Below are 13,733 nucleotides of genomic sequence, written 5' to 3'. Positions count from 1 at the left end.
CAAGTTGCTATCTTGTAAGAAAACAAAAGTTTTCTTGAAAGTAAATAAGTGTAAGGTGCCACCCTTCGGTAGAAAGGGATAATGGCATGACGGGTTGGATGCAGGGATAGAGGGAGGGAAGGAAGGACGGACGGAATGAGGGACGAACAGACGGACGGACGGATGGATGCATACACACATACACGAATGGACGCATGAGCTGGTAAATGGATTGATGGATGGATATATTAGACGGATGGATGTATTAAAGAATGGGTGAATTGACGGAGAGGTGAAAGGATAATAGATGATGAATGGGTAGATAAATGCATGGACGTATGGATGGATGGATGGATGGATGGATGGATGGATGACTGAATGTAACGGATATAATGAATAGCGCTGAATGCGATATGAAGGACAACAATTGCATTGCTCAGTTTATCAAATATGATATATTGATGGGCGGAACACTGGACTTGATACTAAGTGACAATTTTGTTTAAAAGATTACAGCAGAATCACCGACAATGATCTGGAACCGATGGACAGAGTATTTCTTCTCGCTTCTCGGGCTGATGGTTGGATATGGCAATGTTTGGAGATTCCCCTACATATGTTACAAGAGTGGTGGCGGTGAGTAACGCGGGAAAACACAATTTAAATACTGTGTAATAGTTACCTGCTTACCATAAAATCTGTAACTGGCCATAAATCGTCGCAGACACACGTATATCATGTCCCTATGCATTTCAACTTTAACGATCCGTCGTAGACCGTCTGCAACTGTGTTCTGCGGCGACATACCACCTGATACATTTTATGGGAACCAGTCTTTAATGGCACAAACATTTTTTTTGCTTACTCTTATTGTTCATTAATGATGCTGTTGTTGTTGCTGCTGCTTCTGTATTTTTGGAGCGAGGTATATGGCTCAGTGATAGGGCGAATGCTTTTGTAGTATTAGTGCTCGATGGACAAGCCTATTTGTGGCTTTCCTGTTCTGACCACTGCTCCACGACTGGCATACGAAATATCGTGAAAAATCCTATTGTGTCATGTTCATTACATTTAAATGTTGATGGTTTGTTACAATAATTAGGTTTAATATATTTATTATATCTTATGTTACTGTACACAGGACACACTAGAACAAAGTGATATTCGTCTTCTACTACATTCATATTGCACAGACTACATATTCTATTATCCCACTGTCCTGGGCAGACAGCCCAGATAGCTGAAGTGTGTGCCCAGGAGAGCGCGCTTGAACCATAATTGGATATAAGCATGACAATAAGTTGAAATGAAATGAATTCTATTATTCCTGACAATATTGTTGTAACTGCCCAAGTCTAAACAAAGAATATGGGAAAATAGTCTATATTTACTCAAATATGTTTATATTTCAGGCCAATAGGTTTATGAAGGTAAGGTTGTATGCAACAATTATTAAAATGAATTTGTATAACAGACACTTTGGAAAATTGTTGAATACAGCAAACATAAATTGATCTATCAATCTCTTTGAATAGTGATATAAATGTACTGCATTTTTTCTTTTACATTTTAATTATACCATATTTGACCAATACCATTAGTAAGGAGGTCTAGTATTTGACTAACCCAGTTAATAGCAAGTGGTTTTCTTATGCACTCGACATACAGGGTGGCATGACCTTTTAAAAATACAGTTATCTGTATTCAACAAATGTATCCAATAACAGTGCAAAAAAGATGATCTGCCTAATTCAAAATATACCATCATAATAGAAGTGCTAATTTTCACGCCTAAAATATGTTTACGGAATTGCAAATGTAGGATCTCGTGGCTATTTGCTTTGTTAAAACCCCAATAAACAAACGTCACAGACATAATTTAAAATACTGCCACATACGTATCAAACAGTGATAGTAATGTTTCTGCAATTAAGAAATAATTTCTAGTTTTACCATAACTTTTCTACATTGTTTGCATAAAACCTTCAGAGCGGTATTAAATTAGCCGTTATAATGAAGATTGCGAATTATTTTTGTGTGATGCCAGATGCTCGTATTTGGATATACAGTCTTTTTTATATTGTTTTGAAACTAGGATAACTAAGTAAATAAATAAATGAACGAACGAATGATTGCATAAATAAATAAATAAATTTATATAAGCTGAGACATTTAATTTAACCCTTTGTGGCGTCGTGAAGATTGGTATAGAATTTATTTTCCCGTGCTGTCTTTAGGCACGTCAATGGGCGGGACATAGCCCTGTGATAAAGCGCTCGCTTGACGCGCTGTCGGTCTGGGATCGATCCCCGTCGGCGGGCCCATTGGGCTATATCTCGTTTCAACCAGTGCACCACAACTGGTATATCAAAGACCGTGGTATGTGCTATTCTGTCTGTGGGATGGTGCATATACAAGATCCCTTGCTACTAATGAAATAAATGTAGCGGGTTTCCTCTCTAAGGCTATATGCCAAAACGACCAAATGTTTGACATTCAATAGCCGATGATTAATAAATCAATGTTCTCTAGTGGTGTAGTTAAACAAAACAAACTTCTTTTGTTTTAGGCACGTCAAGCATTGTTTTAAGTCTTCTTTCTTTCCATATTGTTTTGGTTGTATATTATGTTATATTTTAAAGGTGCATTCCTGCTTCCTTACTTGATTTGGATGGTATTTCTCGCAACACCTCTGGTTTTCTTGGAAGTATCCTACCCACAATTCACCAATCTTGGTCCCGCCAAAGTGTGGAATCTGTGTCCTTTGTTTAAAGGTGATTGAAATACAAGACATTTGATATAGTAGGAACTATATATGCAAACTTTATTTAAAAAAGAACACCCCCCAAAAAAACCCAACCCCCCCAACCCCCCCCCAAAAAAAAACGTACAAAAACAAACACGACCCCCCAAAAAAAAACAATTACGCAAAAAAACCCCACAAAAAAAACCAACAACAAAAAACAACAACCCAAAAACAACAACAAAACAAAACAACACACAACACACAACACACACACACACACACACACACACACACACACACACAAAGAACAAAAAGAAACCCCTAAAAAAACCAAACAACAAAAAACAAAAACAAAGAAGAAACAACACCTGTTCTTGTGAAGGCTGTTACAATGTAGTGTTGTCGTGACTGGCTTGTTTCTTTTGACCTGTTTATGGGTTACGTTTACATCCTTCAGGACCCAATAGCGGTACATACAAATTTCAATGAAAGAGAAAGACACATATCAGGACAAATATATAGTTAATACGACGAGTTGTTTCCCTTTACCAAAACCAAACGTAACTTCTTGTTCACCATGAGACATACTAAACAAATGCAAGTGCTTTTCATTACAATCATCCAAATTCAAGCACTTTTCAAATATGTATGAACCTCAAGGGATTTCAAATTCCATTTAATTTAACGGAACTAATTACACTAGGAACGTTTTTTTTAAAATTATGCATCGTCTGAGTATATCATCTGTTTATGGCAAATTACGATAATGTGTTGTAACATTAGTCTACAAAATTGCCTTTGTTCGACTCAATAGAATGCATATTGCAAAATAGTTGTTGTAATATTAGATTGGTGAACCTTATGGGTTAAAAGCCCATTATTTAGTGGCGATGCTTAAAACCTCCATATAATGATCATGTATTGTTTTCGCAGAGTGGTCTTCATGTCGGGCAATATTACGGTTCGAAAATATTTACGATAAACGTTTTTGGAATACCATATATTTATTAAGTGCTTTGCACATAGTTTCTCAGTTGTAGTAGTCTGTAAACGAAAGATTTCGTTTTCACAGTCTTTAAAACGTAATATTTATGGCTTTCTCAGCCATTAAAACTCATTTACGAGCGACGTAAGGGGAAGCAACTATGTATGTGTACACATTTGTCCTGATATGACAGAGAGAGACACACATACAGGCAGACAACTAAACAAAGACCGAGATACGATGAAAAATATGAGTATTTTGTTGTTCTTCTTGGTATATTTTTATTTCATTCCAATAAAGAAAACAGAATGGTTCCGAAAGACTTTAGTTGCTTTTGGATCGGTGGATCCATTAATATGTATCCATGTATATCAAATGACATGATGTGTGCGTCCTGCCTGTGGGAATCTGCATATAAAATAGTGTTTTCCCTACAAATTAGGAAAGACATGGTAGACTAAACATTTTTGGGACATTTTCACCATGTTTAGGGCACTTTTGTTTTCATTAACGAGAAACAATTAATAGAAATAAAAATAAATGTAATGAATGTGTTTGCTTTAATAAATGAATGACAAAATAAATAATAGGGATAGTTTATTAATTAACAATATATTATTTTTAGTGTTTTATAGACAATTTTAGAATTCATTATTGAAAAAGGCTTGTTTGGTTCCAAAGCAGCACGGTGCCGATTAAGGCACGATGACGCTATACTATTGAAGTATGGTGCCACACCATGCTAAAACAAGCTAGGGAAAACACTATAATAATATCCAGCTGCTAATACATTTTGTTTAGCTAGGTTACTCTAAAGACTATATTTCAGAATTATTAAATGATTAAGTAACCAATGTTATCTAGTGGTGCCGTTATACGAAACTAACCTTTTTCCTTGTTCTTTTTTCCTCAGAGCGGAACATAGGCAGTGGTAAAGCGCTCGCCTGATGCACGGTCGGTCTTGAATCGATACCCGTTCGTGGACCCATTGGCCACGGTATGTGCTATTCTGCCTGTGGGATGGTGCATATAAAAGATCCATTGCTGCTGATAGGAAAGAGTAGCCCATTGTATGGCGTCATCTGCGGATTTCCTCTCTCATTATTTGTGTGGTCCTTAACCATATGTCCGATGCCATATAACCATAATGAAAATGTGTTGAGTGTGTCGTTAAATAAAGCATTCTTTCTTTTAGTCCATTTCCTCCATGACGTACGCGTGGCAGCAGCAGGTTTCCTCTCTCATTATCTGTGCAGTCCTTAACCATATGTCAACCGACATATGCTAGTAATTAAAATGTGATGAGTGTGTCGTTAAATAAACCATTCTTTCTTTTAGTCCATTTCCTCCATGGCGTACGCGTGACAGCAGTGGGGTTCCTTTCCATGTTCGACGCTATGTAACAGTAATTAAAATGTGTAGAGTGTGTCATCAAATAAAACATTGTTTTCTTTCGTCCGTATCCTCCAGGAATGGGCTACGCGTGGTTCCTACTTGCTCTGGGCGGCACCACGTACTACAACATCCTCGTCTGTTGGACCCTCTACTACCTCTACTCATCCTTCAGCGCCGTCCTGCCCTGGACCACGTGCTCCAACTCCTGGAATACACCTTCCTGTGTAGCCAGGACTCTTGGCAGAAACACCACATCCACGGGTAACGGATCACTGCCCAGTAACCCACTTAGTAACATGTCCACGAATATCAGTGTAGTGAACGTCAGTTCGAGTTGGGTCACAATGAACGAGTCATCACCATTGGTGAAGACTAACACAGCTACTGAAGAATTCTGGTCGTAGGTCAAATTCTTTTGAAATATCAGTTTCTTTTTAAATTGTGTTTTTTGTTTATCGTCGATGTTGTGTTGTTTTCTGGGGTGGGGGTCAGGGTGGGGTTATGCTTTTTCAACGAATATTCCCTATACGGTTTCTGTAAATCTATATATTTAATGGCTACATAGATACAATGAATAACAGTTTAGATTTTTTTCATGCGTAATACTGAAACATATAGTAAATATGTATTGAAGTTAATTTTGTGAAATATGTAGAATCTATATTGGTAATCATGACAATATACACAAAGTCCTTATAATAGAATTTGCTATATACATTCATTTGATTGTACAATCAAAACGTGATTGGTTGATACAAACCGAGTTTAACTCACGATAATGAACTTTCAACAATTTTCAAAAGCATTTATACATTGTCTTGTTTCTTTTCATCAGCATACAGTTTACCATGATATTTAATGCTGTTCTCTTTTCCCTTCAAAAGGTACCACGTGCTGAATATCAGTGGCGGGATTGAACATCCGGGTGATATACAATTGCATCTTCTCGTGTCACAGATTGTAGCCTGGTTCATCGTGTTCCTGTGTCTCGTCAAAGGAATCCGGTCTGTAGGAAAAGTAAGGCTATAGGGTGCATTCCACCAAATCAAATCACAGAGACGACAATAGTAACATGTGTGGCTAAAACTGCTACACATAGGGTTTAAATGAACATAAGTACAATGGATATCAATTATATCACCACTCACAAATATGGGAGTTAAACTGTTCGTCTCAGACATCACGGGAAGTATTTTTGACTACCCTAGATTTGCACAAATATGGGAGTTAAACTGTTCGTCTCAGACATCACGGGAAGTATTTTTGACTACCCTAGATTTGCACAAATATGGGAGTTAAACTGTTCGTCTCAGACATCACGGGAAGTATTTTTGACTACCCTAGATTTGCACAAATATGGGAGTTAAACTGTTCGTCTCAGACATCACGGGAAGTATTTTTGACTACCCTAGATTTGCACAAATATGGGAGTTAAACTGTTCGTCTCAGACATCACGGGAAGTATTTTTGACTACCCTAGATTTGCACAAATATGGGAGTTAAACTGTTCGTCTCAGACATCACGGGAAGTATTTTTGACTACCCTAGATTTGCACAAATATGGGAGTTAAACTGTTCGTCTCAGACATCACGGGAAGTATTTTTGACTACCCTAGATTTGCACAAATATGGGAGTTAAACTGTTCGTCTCAGACATCACGGGAAGTATTTTTGACTACCCTAGATTTGCACAAATATGGGAGTTAAACTGTTCGTCTCAGACATCACGGGAAGTATTTTTGACTACCCTAGATTTGCACAAATATGGGAGTTAAACTGTTCGTCTCAGACATCACGGGAAGTATTTTTGACTACCCTAGATTTGCACAAATATGGGAATTAAACTGTTCGTCTCAGACATCACGGGAAGTATTTTTGACTACCCTAGATTTGCACAAATATGGGAGTTAAACTGTTCGTCTCAGACATCACGGGAAGTATTTTTGACTACCCTAGATTTGCACAAATATGGGAGTTAAACTGTTCGTCTCAGACATCACGGGAAGTATTTTTGACTACCCTAGATTTGCACAAATATGGGAGTTAAACTGTTCGTCTCAGACATCACGGGAAGTATTTTTGACTACCCTAGATTTGCACAAATATGGGAGTTAAACTGTTCGTCTCAGACATCACGGGAAGTATTTTTGACTACCCTAGATTTGCACAAATATGGGAGTTAAACTGTTCGTCTCAGACATCACGGGAAGTATTTTTGACTACCCTAGATTTGCACAAAAATTGGCATCCTATTTTTTGTAGGACACAGTGCATAGTGCTGTAGCTCTATAGTAGCTGATAAACTGACTTTCATTAAATTACCTCAATTTACTGACCATATGAAAACAAAATGAGTGGCAATTTGAACTTTGACCCATTGAGATAATATTTGGTATACTGCGCTCTTTCTTCTGTAGACTAATGATATTAATTTTGTATCCAGCAATCACTATATGTAAATTGTCAAGATATGATTTTCGGCCACAAATATAGCTTTTTAGGACAGAACTACTTTTATACCACCTATGGTCACAAAACGAATTTTATATTGTTCATAGTTACGTTTCATTTTATTAATTTATTTTGATTTAAATGACAAAAACAAAAACAAACTGTTTTGAAGACAATTTTTTATTTAAAAATAAGAAATAATTTGGTGCTATTTTTTTGTGTGTATGGATACAGTAGGCGACAAGGTATTCAACACTTGTGGACATACTACTCTGGTTTCCGGAACCGACCTCGGTTGTGTCGTGGTTAAGCCATCGGACATAATGCTGCTAGGTACTGGGTTCACATCCCGGTACCGGCTCCCACCTAGAGCGAGTTTTAACGACTCAGTGGGTACTTGTAAGACCACTACATCATGATCTCTCTCACTAACCACTAACAATTAATAACTAACCCAATGTCCCGGACAGACAGCCCGATTGCTTGGATATAATTGGATATAAGCACGAAAATAAGTTAAAATGAAAAATGAAGTGGAAGACGGTAAAGTTGTAAATTAAAACGGTTAATTTCATTAACGTTTCATTTTATGCAGATTGCAAAATAAATAAAATAACTGGTTATTTTATTAAGATATCGGCTTTATCCTGCTCAGGTCGAAAGCTTAATGCCGCTCGACAGAGCCTCGTGACACTCGCCACTCTAGCCGTGACAGGATAAAACCGATATCTTAAAGGCTCAGACCCTAGTTTTAACCCGCAAAAATGAACACTAAGTTTAGTTAATCTACAAAGTTTGTGATGTTTAAACGGGGAAATACCGTCCAAGATAGATTAGAGCTTGTCGTGATAACCATTATTTCTCAGACGAACTTGCGTTTTTAAAATTATAATATTTGGGGTATTACAAAAAGTTGGATGGCCAGAACCACTTCAGTTGTACGAAAATTAATATTATAAATAATAAAATGTAAGTAGTGTTTAGAAACTAGGGTCTGTCAATCTCAGACAGTAATCAGTCATTCTCTATAAACAGAGCTCAGCGTTTCTTACCTGAAGTTGCGATAAGAACCGATGTTTTGATGTTACAAATCCCTCATTAGTTTCGTTTTCGTTTATACTTTTAGGTCGTCTACGTCAGCGCTACTGTCCCGTACGTATTGCTGTTGGCGCTGCTCATAAGAGGGTTGATGCTGCCGGGAGCCGTGGAGGGAATTAAGGCGTTCATCATTCCTCGCTGGGAGAAACTTCTTACTTTACAGGCAGGGGCAGAGTCAACGATTCCATTGGGGTGGGGGTGGTAGCAGCGTATACCTAGCGTAAATAACAAGGGCACAGTAATATAGGAATTTTTCTAATTAGACAAAAAAGGAAAAAAGAAGGAGCATTTAAAACTAAAATACGTCACGTTTTCGTATTCCCTGGAGTACCCCTATCCCTAGTTAGTGGCGGTTCTTGGTAAATTGGTTATAAGGAAGGAAATGTTTTATTTAACGACGCACTCAACACATTTTACTTACGGTTATATGGCGTCGGACATATGGTTAAGGACCACGCAGATATTGAGAGGAAAACCCACTGTCGCCATTTTATGGGCTACTCTTTTCGATTAGCAGCAAGGGATCCTTTACATGTATGTGGACCATCCCATAAATAGGATAGCACATACCACAGCCTTTGATGTACCAGTCGTGGTGCACTGGCTGGAGCGAGAAATAGCCCAATGGGCCCACAGATCGATCCCGCATCGACCGCTTAACCACTGGGTTACGTCCCGCCCCAATTGGATATAATCATTATATCAACAACTCCATGTTACATATCTGATTTTAGTCTGTTGTCAAAGTTTCATAATACATTCGCAATTTTAATGATGAGATCCTTTAGTTTGTATTTATCAGGAGCAGGGCTATGCCCCGTTCCTAGTTCCACTCCTACTAAGCTCCACTATAAAGGATATTAGTCTCTTCCTACTCCGATAGCGCCACCTATCTTTCACACTAGTTTGCTATCCCACGTCACTTCCCTTTCCTTGTTTATCCTGGTGCAGCATCTTTTGATATCAACGTTTACTTCAGGTTTGGATTGACAGCGCTACCCAGGTGATGTGGTCATGCGGCATTGGATCCGCCAACATTATCACACTATCTAGATACAACCGTTTCCATAACAACTGCTATAGGTAAGTTTAGGATTACCTGGAAAATGGTGGTACCAATGGTGTATGCCCGCGAAATGTTTTTAAAAATGTAATTAATCAATGTCAAATTATTATATTTTATGTTATTAGTTGGATAGTGGTTTGGCGAATTTGTTTCTTTAACGTGTTGCTTATTTATATTTTCAATTTCTTCTTTTTTAAAATTGTTTTATTATAATTTCTTTAAATTTAAAGAGGCTATCATGGCTTTGTTGTCAGTGTAACACTTTTCTCACATTATATTACAGACTCTTTTTAGCGACTAAAATTACATTTAAACCTTTCTCATTTACAGAATCTGTATCTGTATAGTCAATCATTTCAATGTGTTTCTGGTCGTTGTAATTTTTGTTATAGCTATATCAACGGATTTCTCTTTCCAATAATTTCGTACGTACACAAACCATTCTAGTATATTACTAGTAAATAAAATGAAGTTTGTGTTTTTCCTAACATTATGACGATGAAAAACACATTGAATAAACAAACACTGATAGTCTATACAACATAAGAAGTTTAATATGCGTTTTTATTCGTTGAAAGCGCCATTAGTTAAAACATGTTAACAATGAACGAAAACTTAATAAAAGCTCTTCACAGACGAATTATTGAAATTGCCAGTACACTATTTCACAATTTGTACAGATATATTAGTGATAAATCACTACAGTTGCAGTTTCTGTATTTTCTATTAATATTCATTTGTAATCGATAATTAAGACGCACACACTACTGATATTAAATGATTTCTGGGTCTATGTATATTAACTTCAGAGACGCCATCTTGGTGACCGCACTCGACTGTTTCACCAGCGTGTTTTCCGGCTTCGTCGTGTTCGCGGTCATCGGCTACATGGCGGACTATCTCGGAACACCAGTCGATCAAGTTGTAAGTCAAGGTACGAACAGCGTATACTTGTTAATTGATTGAAACATATCTTATTGCATGCACACACATACGCACGCACGCACACACACACACACACACACACACACACACACACACACACACACACACACACACACACACACACACACACACACACACACACACTTACGAGACCTCATAATTACACACATTAAAAAGTACAATAATGGCGACTGCAATTTTGAATAAATAAATGAATTAATCAATCAAAGTAAACTAAAATGACAGAAACGAAAAATAAGTAGAAGTAATCGATGATTTAACAGTATTCGTTATTGATATTTTATTTTCGGAGACAGCCCACCTGTTAAGTAATAACAATATAATAGTAAAAGTAACAACAAATAAATAAATGAATGATTCCGCACCACGAAATAAACTTTTCTTTATCAATTCGTTGTGTCTTTGTAATGTATTTGTGAATATGCTCAAATACTCGTTCATTGGTATCTCGAGCGTTTAATATTAATTATAGATTAATTGGTTCAAAACAGTTTAGAGATGTTAAAAGAATCTGTCTTTGCTGGTTATGCAATTGACATTCAAAGAAATAATGACGAGTGTTTTCAAAGGAATGTCCACAATTAAATGAGGTATCCATAGTAAGGTGTCACGGGGATCCTATAATACCCGTAACTGAATGAAACACGATTATCCAAATATCTCTCCTAACTGTATATTTATTAGATCTCTCTGTAACGGACAGTTATACCCGCGTGTGGCTCGTCTAGGTATGATCAGAGATGCGATCTTATATAAAGTATATGTAATATAGCACGTTTAGTTCACTAGAAAACACACCAAAAACACTATACACTTTGGAATCTGTATTACTACTACGCAGACAAATATACACAACAACAAATAATAACAACCCAGAACTGATCACTTAATTAGTTAATCTCTAGGTGTCTAGTTTACACAATATTGTAATCACTTCACCGTGACACAACACCCACACGTGTGATAATTGAGAAACGCTTCCAGGGGAACTTAATTAATAAAGGAATTACAACTCTATTCCTAACTGGTTAATTTTTAATTAACCCTTAACTACTCATTCAGTAACGTGTGATAATTGAGAAACGCTGCCAGGGGAACTTAATTAATAAAGGAATTACAACTCTATTCCTAACTGGTTAATTTTTAAATTAACCCTTAACTACTCATTCAGTAACCTTGTAACACAGAATTAATACTGGTACGTATCACAATAAAGACAATGACCTACAGTTTACCTAGGTCCGCTAGGATGACCGGCTAAGCTTTAATAATTATTTAGACAGTGAGCCTACAGTTTACTGCGTCAGATGACCGGCAACACCGTCTAAATAATATTGGTATAATACAGTATTAAAATATTTAAAGTCACATCAATCACATCAAGGTTATACACAGAGCAGAAATAATATTTACCAGTCCGGACGGACTAACGTTCCCCCTGGAAGCCTTCCTATGTTTCTGCCTGATATCTCTAAAACCCTAGCTATTTATTATAAAAACCCAGACTGGTCCGGAGACAGCACGCGGAACCGAATCTTATGATGTATATATTTCCACAGTAATCAAGCGGTATTTTTTTCTTACAAGCCTAGACTTACTGTCGCTTAGTTCGCCAAATATACCCCGATCGTACCGAACTAGCGGAGGTATTGCGTAACTACTGGCCACATGGCCTCCACACCTAGACTGGGTGTGTATTAGAAAAAGCTCGACGACCGTCGCGCGGAGGTATTACGTAACAAGTTGCCCACTGGGCTTAAGTGCATATTGGAACTGCACACGACCCTCTAAAACAATTAATATTGCCACAGGCGAAAACAAAATTAAGAGCATGTCCCGTCACATAAGGTCACAACGATATAGGCCAGCAGTTAAAATACTACAGGCATGTCTTAATCTGGTATCTACAACATATATATATATATATATATATATATATATATATATATATATTGTTTCGACGACTTCCAACATATCCATCATCTATTTTCAATTATTTTGTCCACGATTAACCACCCAAAAAACAACAACTGACCATGCTCCTTTTCACTCAAACCGGAAACCCGTGTTCTTTATTTAATTTTCTGTTTTCTTGATTCGGAAACGGAAACCGGAAACGAAATAATAATTTAACTAAAGTCTTCAATCCATATTCCCCCCCTTGATATGAAATACCCTTTTTCATATCAACATTCAATATCTCTAATGCTATTTCGGTCCATTTATGTCAACTATAACTATTTTACTAAAATATAAGTCAGTCCTTCATTACTTAAACTATCAGCACTATGTCCACACACTATACACAAACTGGAACTGTCAGTAAACATCACTATTTAGAAATGTCAGTCTTCTTCGACATCACATTCTAATGGACAAAGTTTGGTAATAGGTCTCAACAATACTTTTTCTGCGGTTTGCACTTTTGCCACATGCACATGACTATCTGGCCCAGGAAAAACTTCTATGACTCGCCCTAAAGGCCACTGACCACGAGGAGTGTCTGTAGCCACTACTATCACAACATCACCTACACGAATGTCCCTTTCAGACTTGAACCACTTCTTTCGCGAATTCAAACTAGGTAGCCATTCGTTTAACCACCTTTTCCAGAAATGTTTAACAAGTTCCTGAACTCTTCTCCATCTTTTCCTAGGATGAAAATCACTCTTATCAACGGATTCTGGAGCAAACTGTCCACCAATACAACCATGTAAAAAGTGATTAGGTGTGATCTGGATGAGCACTTTGATATGTCAACGGCCTCGAATTCATCAATGCTTCTGCTCCTGCAAACGCTGTCACTAAATCTTCATCAGTTACATCAGCACTACTTAAAATTGCATATATCGCCCGTTTTGCAGACTTAATCATACACTCAAAGACTCCACCAAAATGGGGTGCACTTGCAGGATTGAAATTCCACTGCATACCTTGATTTGCTGCAGATTGGAGCAATTTGTCCTTATCAAACTTATCAGCCAGCTCACGAAGTTCTTTTACAGCTCCTACAAAATTTGTTCCATTGTCGGACAACATCTTTCCGG

General features: G+C 37.3%; 1 protein-coding gene and 1 long non-coding RNA gene across 2 annotated transcripts; both read left to right on the top strand.

Moving 5' to 3' along the window:
* The first annotated feature begins 487 nt into the window (after positions 1-487).
* Positions 488-5,492, top strand: LOC121378582. The gene is made up of 4 exons (XR_005958747.1): positions 488-615; positions 2,622-2,753; positions 4,624-4,707; positions 5,181-5,492. It is a non-coding gene; the product is annotated as an uncharacterized LOC121378582 (long non-coding RNA).
* Positions 5,493-5,963: 471 nt separating this feature from the next.
* Positions 5,964-8,859, top strand: LOC121379558 (sodium- and chloride-dependent glycine transporter 1-like). Its single transcript, XM_041508204.1, has 2 exons — positions 5,964-6,122; positions 8,683-8,859. The coding sequence occupies exons 1-2, from the start codon at positions 5,964-5,966 to the stop codon at positions 8,857-8,859; spliced, it is 336 nt and encodes a 111-aa protein (XP_041364138.1).
* The last annotated feature ends 4,874 nt before the right edge of the window (positions 8,860-13,733 follow it).

Source organism: Gigantopelta aegis, chromosome 8, assembly GCF_016097555.1.
Source record: "Gigantopelta aegis isolate Gae_Host chromosome 8, Gae_host_genome, whole genome shotgun sequence".
Lineage (NCBI taxonomy): Eukaryota > Metazoa > Mollusca > Gastropoda > Neomphalida > Peltospiridae > Gigantopelta > Gigantopelta aegis.
This window is presented reverse-complemented; position numbering and strand designations above follow the sequence as displayed.